Source organism: Thunnus albacares, chromosome 2 (genome assembly GCF_914725855.1).
Source record: "Thunnus albacares chromosome 2, fThuAlb1.1, whole genome shotgun sequence".
NCBI lineage: Eukaryota > Metazoa > Chordata > Actinopteri > Scombriformes > Scombridae > Thunnus > Thunnus albacares.
In genome coordinates this window covers 35,722,839-35,736,563 of record NC_058107.1, presented here as the reverse complement: position 1 = coordinate 35,736,563, position 13,725 = coordinate 35,722,839, and the positions used below count along the sequence as shown (strand labels likewise).

Below are 13,725 nucleotides of genomic sequence, written 5' to 3'. Positions count from 1 at the left end.
TCATTTGGTCACTTTGTGCATTAAAAATGTGGTTTAAAAGGCTGTTTGGGAATCTGACTCTGACTCTAGTCCCAGCTGAAACTGCATCATGAAAAGAAGTAACTTTGATAAAATAAAGAAAGAAAGAAAAGGTTCTTGTGATTTGCAAACTTTTCATTGGATACTTGTAAACTTTTAGACGTCTGTGAGATTTAATGTTAAGAAAACTGTTGCTTTAAAACTTGATATCATCAGTTTATTGTTCCAATATTATTATCATCAACCCGTCCCTCCTATTATTATATAACCTGAACGCCAGACTGACTGTCTGTCTGGCTCAAAAGAGACACAATGTGGTGTCGAGGGAAGTCGAGGGAAACATCCTCACCGCGTCCATGAGCGTGAACTGCTCCGCCACCATGATGGGGTCAAACGACAGGAAACTAAAAGCAGGAAGCTCGTCCTCAAAGCCGCTCTCTTCCTGCGTAGCAAAAGGGCAGCCGATGTGTTCCCCTGGAGATATTTTAAAAAAAAACACACACAAAAACATCTTATTTACAACACAGCATCAACCTGAGCTCAACCTATAACACGGTTCCTGCACTTCTTCCGTTTCAATATCTCATCTTGTTTCCGACCTTTTCACTTCCTCCCCCCCCCCGCCAGATTGTGTGTTGATGGTGACTGTCAACTACTTCTTATCACTCGCACGACCAAACTGTTCTTTACAACATGTGAGCTGACGTTGTGTCTACAGCTGAAGTGCAGTCGTCCACGTGTGAGGACAAACTGTTCAAACTCGCCAAAATAAAAAGATTTTAATCAAACTCTCAACATGAAAAACACATCTGGCAGTCCCTGCCCTGTTGTCCCTCTCCTGTCCTGTCCTTCATACCATCAGGATCAGGCTCACACTGCTGTCGGCGGTGGAAGTGGGCCAGCAGGTTACGGGCGCGGCGCTCCAGGTCCGAGCCGGGGAAGTGCAGGCGAAGGTAGGACATGAGCTGGTGCAGACAGTCGTAGTTCGGTGGAGTCCAGAAGTCTTCGGAGTACTGGTCCAACCACGCGCCCAGGATGGACGAAACAGTGCTGCGACACGACAGAGAAACGACGTTTAAAAGACAGAAATTAAAGAAATAATAATATAAAACTTAATATGAACATGTTGGTGTTGCAGAGAATGTAAATACTAAAGGAATGTTCTGATTTAGAGCTGCTTTACTTGTTAAAAACAATTTAAAATGCATCATTTTTATTCATTTTTTCAATTATTTATTTAAACTGGTAGTCTCATTGGGATCAGGATCCTTTTTTCAAAAGACCTGACCTGACCTGACATTGTAAGTTCTGTATTTATATGTGACCAGCGAGCAGAAGTGGAGCCTTACAGATAAATAACATACGACGCTGCTACCGTCTGTTTGGTAAGTTGTGTTCAAACTGTGCACAAAATGAATTTTAGAGGTGGTGTGAATGCGTAGAAAGCCAACGCAAGTGGATGAGAAATGATGTGTCTGCATAAGCTGACGATCACATTTTAAGTGAATGAAAACACTTGTGGAGGAAAACAAACTGGAGTTACTGGTATGTTTTGAGACCAGTACAGATAGACTCCACACACACGGTAACATACAGGGAATGTCTGCACAGTCTGTACGTTGGCTGTTTGGAGTGAATTAAACAGCGAATAATGAAGAATATGAAGCTCTGTGTCCAGTTAGAACAAAACTTCAGCAATGCTAACAAGCTACTTCCGAGCTACTGTTAGCATCTAGTTTTAGCTCTCGGTGTCGTTGTGCTAAAGATGAATATTAAAAGAGAAAAACAAAATGAAACAAGTGATTTTAAATGAAGGTACAACAAAATATCAAATTGTTGCTTTTGCATTCATTGTAACAATGTTTTACAGCCATTTCTCCTGAATCCAGAAATATCTTATTTTAGCATTAAGCTAAAGCTCACTGTGCTTATTTGCATTAAGGAAGAAGGTATTTTAAAAACTTAACTGAAAATGCTAAAACTGTGATGTTGAGATTGAAACTAGTTGTGTCTTGGTTTCAAGGGGGATTTCCAACAATGTTAATAACACAACAGCTACTTATAACCCTTAATTTAAATGAGGTGAATGCTAACATTGCTAGCATGGCAGCTGCTCAAAATGCTAACATTGCTAGTATGGCAGCTGCTCTCTGTGTTTTAACAAGCTGCTGAAAAGAACAGAAACATTTTAAAGAAGCACACTAATCTGAAGGTGAACGCTAGCAATGCTTAAGGGCTGTTTTAGTGAAACTGAAGCTAAAAAGGGCAATAACAGCTCCAGTGTTTTCTTTGTCTGTGATATATTACAGTTTTATCAGTTCATGACCCTCCTCCCATCTGACAGGTGTCCAGCAAAGAAAAATAACCGGCTGAAAAACTCTGCTGATATCCTTTAAACCTGGAGGAGGAGTGGGATGAAGCTCAGTGATTAATGTTGGCAGCTCGACACCGCAGGCTTACTTTCTCAGCTCTGTGCAGTCGTCCTGGGAGACTCTGTGTGCTGTAGCTGCAGGCACGTTTTGGAGCTTGGCATACCTACGACAGAAAATACAACATTCAAATTTTGATATACAGAAAAAAAATTCTGAACATTTCATGCACTGAACCTGAAATAAAGAGAAGCTCCATGTGCACAGCGTGTAAAAACACACCTAGTGTGCTTTTTAAAAGGTTCAACTTTCTCTAAATAACAGATATTTCTTGTGGGAAGGACAAACCTCATGTTTATTCTTTGTTGCATGCAGAAAAACTTTTGTAAATGCTGCAGTTAACATTTGGGAAATGTCACGAAAAAAAAATTAGTTTGACATTTTCCACAGTACAAAACAGGTATAAACAAAATATAGAAATAATGGAATTATGAAACTTAAGTGTATATATGGAAATAAAAAAATATAATCTAATAATATAATACAATAACTATAAAGGAAAAAAAAGAAACAGAAAACAAAAAAGGAAGTTTAATGGTTGAAAAAACATTTTAAACATGGTTTAAAAATGCATGTCACCTGTTCAGGTATGAAATTAATCTGTTCTTACATCATTATATATGATGTCTTCAACAGACAGCTTTAAATTGCGATTATATTGTAAAAAAATTCATTCATAAAATATGACCAAAAATGTGCAATAAAATTATAATTATAACAGAGATGTGAGAGTCACCAGGATGTTCACTGTTAACAGTTGACTCAGTCGTTACAAACGTCATTACAAGCAATCAACAAAAGTTTGTTTGACGCATTTCTGCCAATTAAGACCAAAATAGAAACTACATTTCCGGCTATTCAAAAATCCTGTTAGGTGTTACGTGTTGAGGAATAAGGAGTAAACGATTGAAGAAACGATGCCTGAGGAACCATGAAGTCATCGTTCAGGATGATGTTAAGTTTTTCTGTTAACTTTCTATACTTGCTACTAAACTGTGTGCAGCTACGTGGCAATGTTACCTTGATCTCATCTATGCAATGAATTATTTGAAAGCCAAAGCAGCTAAAAAAACAGTTGGTTTAAAACTTTGTTGCTTCTGACAAGAATAAAAAAACAATGACAATCATTTAAAGACCCAACAGCCACAGTATTCAGGGTGTAAAGCTCCTGTCTAGCTCGTTATGAATGACTGCAGTCTGGAGCTGTGAGCAGGTCAACCTAAAGACTGATTTTAAAGATTTTTTTTGCCCCCGAGAGATAAAAATATCCAGTACCGACTGACAGGAAGCCAGAATGAGAGACCAACACTGTCACTCCTAAAGTCATTCTGCTAACGTGGCTAAAAAATTAAACAAAACCCTGAAAAAATACACATCATTCTCTCCCTCTCATCATCTTACGACCCACAGGTCTCAGATCAGCGTACCTGTTGAGCAGGAGATCCAGCACCTGCTTGGTGGTGGCGAAGGAGCGGTAGGTGCAGAGGAAGATGGTGACGTAGGTGGAGTCTTTTCCCCTGAACGCCGACACCATGTACTCCACCAGCCTCTCCAGCGTGCCGGCCTTGATGGTCCGCACCTTGCAGGTCTCGTAGAGGCTCAGGGCCGAGTCCGTCTCCACGCCCAGCCATCGCTGCCCCTTACTGGCCGACTGATGGAGCTGCACCTTCCTCAGCGTGATGGTGAAGATGGCGTCCTCCTCGGCCTCCTCGCCGATCTCCTGCGTCGAGCTCTACGAGACAAAGGAGGCGGGAAATTTTAACTCCGGTTGCTGTCTTACTCTTACATTTCTGCAACAAGCTCTTTTTTTTCTCCCCACAGTAGTGGATTCCTCATGTAGGAACACGCTCTTTTAATATCTGCTTTGAGCAGATTAGAGGGAGTTACAGACGGAGAAAAGATGCCATCGTTACCGTGCGGGACTTAAAAATGTCCAACATCTAATTTTACGTTGAAACCCTTTAATTATGACCATCTGTGTGACCTGGCGCTCTTCTCTTCAACTCTCTGAGTCATACTTTGTGAATCATGTGCGTGGCCGTTCACAAACAAACAATAGCTTGTTACTAAACAGAGCTTACTGGATAACTGGCACTACAATACAAGCTGCAGCTTGTATATAGCCAACAGGGAATTAACACAAGCCGCTTGTTGCATGAATGAGGGCTCTGTAGGCCGTTTGCATGTCAACATTTTGTTGTTGTTTTCTGCTAAACATCAAAAACAAAGATGCAACAGACCGCAACAAAAAAAAAAGACCGCCAGTGATGATGACGGTGATGTTTTCATTCATTATCTCAGCCGTCAGCAAGAGTCACACTGTAGTCACGATGCAGATACTCGCCGTTACACAACAGATACTAATCGACGTGTTACAAAACTAAAAGTGGTTCGCAGGATAAACTGTCAGAGTAACTTCTTACAGCTTTAAGAGCAAAACCGGATCTTTCCTGATCAAAGACAGAAGCCGCCTTTAATAAAAAAAAGTGCAGCTTCAACAACTGTAACATCTGTACGAGCACTACTGATGTGTATAAACAGAGTAAAGGAGCATTTAAAGGTGACGATTAGTCAATTAATTAATTACTCAATCACCAGTGGAAAGTACCTAGATTGTTGTTTAGGTATTTATAGTTATTTCCTCATGTATTTATTAACACATAGTTTTATTGTTTGCCTTTGACAGTCTGTAGTTCTTCTTTCTTTCATATCAACTGTGTGTTTTGTCTGTTAGTCGAACACAACAAGTGGTCACTATTGAACTTCCATACAATGTGTCACATTGATATATCATTTGTATCAATACTCTTATATTGATTTTAACATCCTCGGTCTGTATCACACAATGTTTCTTGGTGTCAGTATTAATATGAAGTCATAAAAAGATGCTGACGAACTTGAAACTGTTAATTTTTTTTAATTTCCTTTGAGAGAAATGTGTAGTTTTGAGCCTCATAAATAAAACTGACTTGACTTAAATTATTGAAACGATACATTTCTAAACTGTTTTGAGAAAAAAAAACATCCCAAGCTTCTCAAATGTGAATAGTTTCCTGTTTATTTAGTTTTCTATGACTGCAGCTTTATACACTATATCAATAAAATAAATCAATTCCCTTTGTTGTTGAAGAAAAACCTCCAATAAACTTCCAATATTTCCAAAAACAGAGAGATGGTTCACGTCCACGATAACACGGTTTATCACATGTGCTTCCAATCCCGCTGCTGAAAAATAAACCTCGAGTGGTCTGTTGAACATTTTTTGAACCTCAATAGCGAGGGCTACGGCGGCGTGAAGCGCTAAGTGGAGGCCTGGATGGAGGAATGGCATGTAATCTGGCATGCCACAGTCATCTGTCACGGCCCCTGTTGTGTATCCAGGGAGCATTAGTCATCACAGTCCATTTCCAAGGCTCAGTGTGTTTGCTTCCCCCCCCCCCCCTCCACCCCCCCTCCACCCCCCCACCACCATCCCTCCACTGCTTCACTGCCTGCTTTTTTGGTCAGGATCTGTTTCGGTTACATCTAAGTCAAGGCTGAGTTCCCTCTGTTGTGTCTCTGTCGCCGTGGAAACAGGCTCAAATAAGGATGGCTGTGAATTTGGAAAAGCGGAGCAATGAGTGACACAGTATCTTTGAACATTACAACTGCTCGCTGTTTTTGGACATTAAAGACGTTAAATGTGAGAGTTTTTAGGGCTGCAAATAACCGTTACTTTCATTATGAATCTGCAGGTTATTTGTTTTGATTAACTGATTAATTGTTTTATCTATAAAATCATCATCATGTTTGACAAAGAAACACATTAAATCATCACATTTTAGAAGCTGAAACCAGCTAACTTTGGGCATTTTTGGCTTAAAATTTGACTGAAATGAATATCCGATTATCAAAATAGCCGCCCATTAACCGACTAATCGTTGCAGCTCTGAAGAATTTAAACCTTTTGTTAGTGTGACTAACTTCTAATCTCAACATCAACAAAAAAAAAACCCTTGACACATGGGAGTATGAGCAGGAAATGGATGCCAAAAAAAAAAAAAAAAAGAGAGAAAAACAAAATGAAGTCTGGTGGATTGATGCTCAAACAATACGTCTTCTTACACACCACAGAAGAAGACAGAAGGAAGTCCAACATGCTGACTAAAGGTAAACTAACTGACTGTAACCAGGTTACAAAAACTCAATAAACTAGTCATGTGTTTGCTGATTAGATAAAAAACTATAAAAGTAAGACTGTAAGATTAAACAGAACCTGAACCTCAGTGACCCCGGGAGGGAGGGTGTATGTGACAGATAAATGTGCAGAAGAAGAAGAAGAAGAAGAGGAGACAAACCCCTGGACTGTTGTAAATCCTGTACTGGTATAATGGCCGAGCCACAGCTGCAGCTGAGAGGCCTTGACAGCAGGAGAGGTGCTTATCAGCTAAACCACAGAGGCCAAAACCGCCACTGCTGCTGCTGCTCCTATCACTTCAAACCCTGACAAAAAAAAAAAAAAAAAGAGGCAGCGCTCAAGGGCAGCGCCTCGCTCCATCCGCCGAGTCGATTCCCGACATAAACGCTCCCATTCATCCGTGTTCCGGCGAGGACGAGCGTTGCCATGATAACCGGACTCTTCCTACTGCTTGAACACTGCTGAGAAACACTGAACTGATCGATAGTTTTCAGCGTCCAGAGGGCTGAAACTAACACCAACTAAGATTTGTTCACTTTTGCATGAAAGAATGAAAGTTAAAACATTGAAATCTCCAAAATCAGAAAGTTGGAACAAGCGGAAACATGTAAAGACATAAAAGTAAAGTGTGTTTGTTGTTCTCTTCAGTCTTAAAAGCTGAATCTCGTGATGAGAGACTCTTCTTCTCTTCTCACAGTCTTGTTTTGGAGCGACACTTGTTTTTGCATAAATTCCTCAAGTGAATAAGATGAAAACCTCTGTGACCACTTTGCTCAAATAGCTTGAAAAATGCGGAAAAGAAGCTTTTACAATTCAATCAGTCACAGCGTCTTGAAAAAAAACTGGATCTCATTCCAAGTAAAGTCGATAAGAACGTCTGTGGAAATATTATGATGGAAATCCCTCCCAAACATCAGCAGGAAGCATCTTTCTTTAATCTTTTTTTAATTTTAGGTTTGTATCACTCGTTCCTTCAGCCTGACTCAGACGCTTAGTCAACCGGATCGGCGCCACAGACAGGAAGTGACTATCGGAGATGGTGAAATTTTTGGGAGTACAGGAGATGTTTCAGCAAGTTTATTGATAAAAAACAATCTCAGTTGTCGACACCTGAGTCAGTTTTATATTCGCCGGTGAAGACTGTGACATTAAAAGCTTTTAGAATTAAGTACATTTACTCAACTGAGCTTAAGTACAATTTTTAGGTATTTGCACTTAAGTTTTTCATTTTTATCTTCCTGTTTAACCTGTTTTATCTTGTTTTTTATCTTCATTTTACTCTTATTTATATAATTTTACATGTTTTTACACATAGTTTCTTCTCTCAAAGCCTTTTATATTTTATGGTGTTGAAAGAAGCAAAACTAATAAAGTTATAGATAAAGATACTTTGCAGATACCATTAAAATAGTTTAAAACAGCTCCATCCCAACCTGCTACTAAATTAAAATACTGCTCACACATTACTGCATCAATAATAATAATAATAATAATAATAATAATAATAATAATAATAATAATAATAAAGCTGTAACAACTAAATGATTAGCCAATCAACAGAAAATTTATCAGCAAATATTTTGATGATTTCATTGATCGGTTACGACATTTTTCCAGCTTCTCCATTGTGAGTTTTTCTTTGTTTTACATCATTATAAACTGAATATTTTGGGGTTTTTTGGATCGTTAGTCGGATACAACGAGACATTTGATGACATCACTCTGGGCTTTTGGACACTGTGATGGAAATTTTTCACTATTTTCTCACATTTTAAGGAGCAAACGATCGATTAATTGAGGAAATAATGAGCAGACTAATCAATGATGACAATAATCATTAGTTGCAGCTTTAAATAATAACAACAACTCATTAATATAAATCTTAATATGTTAGTTTGGGATGATGAGCACTTTTACATTTGATTCTTTAAGTGTATTTTGCAGATGATACTTTTACTCGTAATGAAGTATTATTGTATTTAATAATTGGTACTTTTACTCATTTAAAGGGTTGAAACCAGTGGTAGAAAGCTGAGAAAAAGCTTTTAAGTGGCTCTTGATTTGAGTTCAGACGTCTTTATTTATGACTTTATCGTCTTTTTTACGTTTCCTGCATGAAGAACCGGTTGACCTAGAACATCCAGACACTAAAAAACATTTAAAAAAAACAAAAGACACTAGATGACTTTTTATTTATGGAAAATTTGTTTAACTCCTGATATAAAGAGTCTATGTAACTAAACAAACTGCGTCATACTGGCCTGGCTGCTCTCAAGACAGAAATTTGGTCTAAATCTAATTACAACATATAACAACAGAGTGGAAACTGGGTCAGAAAGTATTTAGAGTAAAAATATAAATGTTTTATCCAGACATGTCAGATGGGCGGTGGTTTAAACATCAGAAAAGTGCATCGTAATTGTCTAAACATCTGTTTTATGACGCCTCCATTGAATAAAACTAATTCTAAATGTCTGTTTCTATTCTATTTTAATCTGAGTTAAGTCTTATAGTGGTATTATGTCCTTTTAATTTATCTCATGAAATTAATATTCAGCTTTTAAGTGTTTCTTGGCTCCTATTAAGAAGAATTAAGAAAATTGGAAAACTGCGGCAGGATCCACAGAAATGTCTGGCATCCAGAATCCGAACCTCCTCCTCCTCACTCCGTCCAACACTTATCAGATCCTCGTTCACCTACACAATCCCGACCATGAATGACCATGAATGTATATGTGGGCTGGAGGAATGTGAGGCGCATAAAAGTGTCAGCGAAGAGTGATGAGGCAGAGAAAAGGAAATAACTTCCCAGAGAGAGAGAGAGAGACAGGGGGAGAAAAAAGGGAAAAAACAAGTCGCATGAGGTTCAACAGAGACGAGTTTGTTTTACTGTCGGATTAACAATATTCAATATTTGTTCACATTAATGAACAGCTGGTCTGTGTGGTTTTACATCTAACACTAAAGCACTTTAAGGTGTAATTGGCTTGATAATTATAATTTGTACTCACTCAAGTAAAATGTAACACTAACGATGTAAAAGTGTCTTTGATTATTCTGACTGTTCCATACGTATCATTGCTATTTTTGTTTTTTTTCAGAGTTTAGGTGTTAAAAGATATTCATATTTATTACAACTTGTGTCTTATTTTCATTGTTTTGGTCATGAATTCAATTAGAACTGTAACAATTAATAGATTAGAAAAATAATCAACTGTTTTGATAATTGATTCATCATTTTTTTAAGCAAAAGTAGCAAAAAAATGTCAAAACTTCTCAAGTTTCAGGTCCTAAAATGAGAAATACACTGCTTTTCTTTGTCATCATTGTAAACTGAACATCTGTAGGTTTTAGACTGTTGGCCGAACACAACAGACATTGTTGTGATGTCTGTAAAATGTAAAAAAAAGTGAAACGATCAGGTTAATGGATAATGTAAATAATCGTTAGTTGCAGCCTTAGTTTCAATCAGTAGTTAATATCTGAAATATGATGACATCACTTAAAGGTTCAAGAAACTTGAGCAGTCAGACAATCATACATGTTGTTGTCCAGACGATCCAAACCGCTGGACGTTAAACTGCAAGTGAACAAATCTAAAATCTCTTTCATCATCTCTAATTGCAAAAGAAAACTGAGTACAGTCAGGAGGTCAAAGGTGAAGCAGAGAGCGAGTCTATAAACTGTGATGAATGTTTAAAACAGACAGTTTAAGTGACGTCACAGTGTCTCCACATGTCAAGAGTTGAACTTGATGACCGGAACGTTATTATTACAGATAGGACTGATGGCAAAATCTACAAAAATAAGACGCTAGAGTTGTAATAAACTGGTTTTATCCTTCAGGGGAATTAAAGGAGCGAGACAGAGATGTCAACACCTCACAAACCTCCAGCCTCACTGTCACAGTGTTGACAACAGTGACTGACCTTCATCGGTTCAGAAACACATCTTGTTATCTCACATAACAAGCCTCCCATCTCTATATCTGATAAGTCTTTCTAAACACAGACACATGGCAAACAAACACACACACACACACACACACACACACACACATAGACAAAGGTAAACCTTGATTTCCAGCCAAATCCCCTCAAGGCTACAGCGTTCAGGGAGTGTGTTTGGACGCTTGTCAGCAGAAAGCACACCTGCTTCAACAACGAAGCTTCCTAAATGAACCTTAGAAAGCCCCTCAAAGGCGACTTCTAAATGTGGATCAGCAGGGGAAACTCCCAGTGGAAAGAGAAAACCTGCTCCCAAAACAGTCAACAGCTACAACAAAAGCCAACAATAGCATGCGTCCATTACAACCCCCGTAGCACAAGCCAGTGACTTCCCCTCGTTAACAATGAGCGCTGAAAGCCGGTGAGATCATTTGGATATAGGGCAAAAGACAGAGGAGGAGAGAGGAGGGTGTAACTCAGTGTTCAGAAGTTCAGAAAACTCTCCGGTGGTCTAAATATCGAGGCAGGGAGGCCTCGGCGAGCAGCAAAACGTCACTTTGTGTCCCGCTGCACCTCGCCGTGGGAGATATCAATTACAAACCATTAAAGCCAGAATGTCAAACGCCTCCTTTTCACACTGATTTACTGAAACTTTTACTTCTACAAGGAGAAACTCACTGACAGAAAGCTCTGGTTTGTAGGAATATAGAATTAAGTGATAAAACACACATTAGCATCTGTGTGAGGCCCTGAGACTTTGAGCTAAATGCTAACATGCTGGTTTTAAGCAAGTATACTGTACTATTCACCATGTTAAATATCTTAGTTTAGCATGCTGGTATGCTAACAGTTGCGACTTAGCATTAAACACAAAGTGCAGCTGAGACTGATGGGAATGTCATTCATTTTGCAGGTCTTTGGTCATAAACCATGCATGGATAAAATGGTAAATGGACGGCGTTTATAAAGCGCCTTTCTGGTATTCTGACCACTCAAAGTGCTTTTACACTACGAGTCACATTCACCCGTTAACACACACACACATGCTGTGTCTCAAATCGCTTCACTTCTGTACTTACACTTAACATTTTGAGAGCATAAGTGCGTTCACACTGAGATGTATGGAAAAATGCACTGTGAGAACCCGGATGGTGCACTCAAAACGGTCAAAAAGTTGAGTGTGGAACTATGGACACTTCTCGCTCTCAGTGGTCGCCATCTTGGCTACGTAACAGAAGGGGAGAGACCACTTTTCAAACTGGAAATGGCGGTCGAGGACGTTGTAACTACGGTGAACATCACCGCATTATACAAATGTAAGTTATACATGTGTTTTTTAGCACTAAGCACCACTAAACTGTTGTCTGATATAAGCCTTCAGTATGTTTTTTGGGTTAATTTAGCAGTCTGTAATGATTTGGTAGCGCGATAACACGAATGCTAACGCTAGCTAATGCTAATTTGCGATCATAATTTCCGGTAAGTGCACAACAGCCGTGTTTGATTTGAGACAACACTACCCTGTAGAAATTTGCGCACTACGGCAGTAAGTACATAGTGTACACAGTGTACTACATGAAAGTGTGCTAACAGAAGTATGTGATTTGAGACACAGCTACATTCACACACCGACGGCCTTCAGGAGCAATTTGGGATTCAGTATCTTGCTAAAGGACACTTGGAGGAGCCGGGAATTGAACCACAGAGCTTGTGATTGGTGGACGACCCGCTCTATCTCCTGAGTGACAACCGCCCCGAAAAAGACCAATAAATGACAATGACTGAAAGACAAATAAACAACGACAAAGGATGAAGATGTCAAGGAAAACAGTCGCTTTTTGCTAGAGCTGCAACGATTAGTTGATTAACAGATCAACAGAAAGTCAACAATCTTGATGATTGAATAAAAATTTGCTGGTTGCAGCTTCTCAAATATGAGAATTTGAAGCTTTTCTGCGTCATAAATGACAGTAAACTGAATATCTTTTAGATTTTGGACTGTTGATCAGATAAAACAAGACATTTGAGAAATTATAATGGTAATTTTTCACTCATTCACTAATCAATTAAGCAAGAAAATAAATAATAGTTGGTTGCAGCCTTACAATTAGCCGGTGATCATTTTTTTCAATGACTGAGACAAATAAGGATACCAAGTCCTAATATTCTGAAGGTTATTTCATTTGTAAAGTAGAAAACTACAGTAAAAAACTAGTGTTTGTAAACTAACAGCTGATTTCTCTGTACAGGAAGTATCTCAAGAAAACTGCACTGAGTAGTTTTGATGCTTCAGAAAGCTGATAAGATACTATAACGTTGAGTCAAAGATTACTAAATGAAAAGGAGGCAGTGTTTATAGTTTTGTAAAAGAATGCAGTGATAAGGTGTTTTGCTATCACCAGTAATGATACAAATGTCTAGTTTTGATTCTAATCAACAAACTTTCTCTTTTCCTTTTCCTCTTTAAAGGGGACACATTTTGCTTTTTGTGATTTCGTATGTAAAAATGCTCCCTGTGAGTCAAAAGTCAGGGCTTCAACCTGCTCTCAAACACTTTGTTCGCACATGCCCATAAACGGCCATCTTTCTCTGCAGCCTCGGTTACTAAGGTCTTTGCTAAAGTTTTTCCATGTGTTGTTCGCGTTGTCCCGTCTCATATTTCAGATCTTGATTTTGGCTCCGAACATGTACGGATCTATTTGAGAAGTTGACATTTCGAGTAAAGAACGAGAGTAAAGTAGTGAAATCCTGCTACTGTAGATGTTTGTTTTTAGTACCTGCTTCTGGGCTCATCTTTAAAATGTTCTGGATCATTTCTTCATCCATCACCAAGAGTCTATTTTTTTTTTTTTTGCATTTGTTTGTGTGTCTTCCAGCAAAAAGTTGACATTAACATGAAGAGATTTTTTTCTGTGAAATGAAGCTGACAGATCGGCTGCAGGCCAAAGAACAGCTGATTAGATTTTGGAAGATGACCTCAAACTACATTTCCTGCCATCAGATGATTGGTTTTGGTTGTTGTTTTTTTTTTTTTATGTAGCTGTAACTTCTGATTTATTCCATATCTTGCGGGTGTGTTTCCAACGTCAAAGAAATCGATGTAAATTCAAAGTGACTTCTTTTCTCAACCACACAATTTATTATATTTCCTCTT

The 13,725-nt window shown here is 38.6% G+C and overlaps 1 protein-coding gene across 4 annotated transcripts in view; it reads right to left on the bottom strand.

Annotated features, from left to right (window-relative positions):
- Positions 1 to 13,725, bottom strand: part of LOC122967885 (ral guanine nucleotide dissociation stimulator-like) — a 73,393-nt gene that overhangs the window by 16,614 nt on the left and 43,054 nt on the right. For all 4 annotated transcript variants that reach the window (XM_044332703.1, XM_044332694.1, XM_044332680.1 and 1 more), the window contains exons 2-5: positions 3,875 to 4,179; positions 2,479 to 2,553; positions 875 to 1,068; positions 368 to 492 (exon numbers count right to left, since the gene is read on the bottom strand). In XM_044332703.1, coding sequence (XP_044188638.1) covers positions 368 to 492; positions 875 to 1,068; positions 2,479 to 2,553; positions 3,875 to 4,179 — 699 coding nt within the window. The remainder of the gene's footprint in view (positions 1 to 367; positions 493 to 874; positions 1,069 to 2,478; positions 2,554 to 3,874; positions 4,180 to 13,725) is intronic.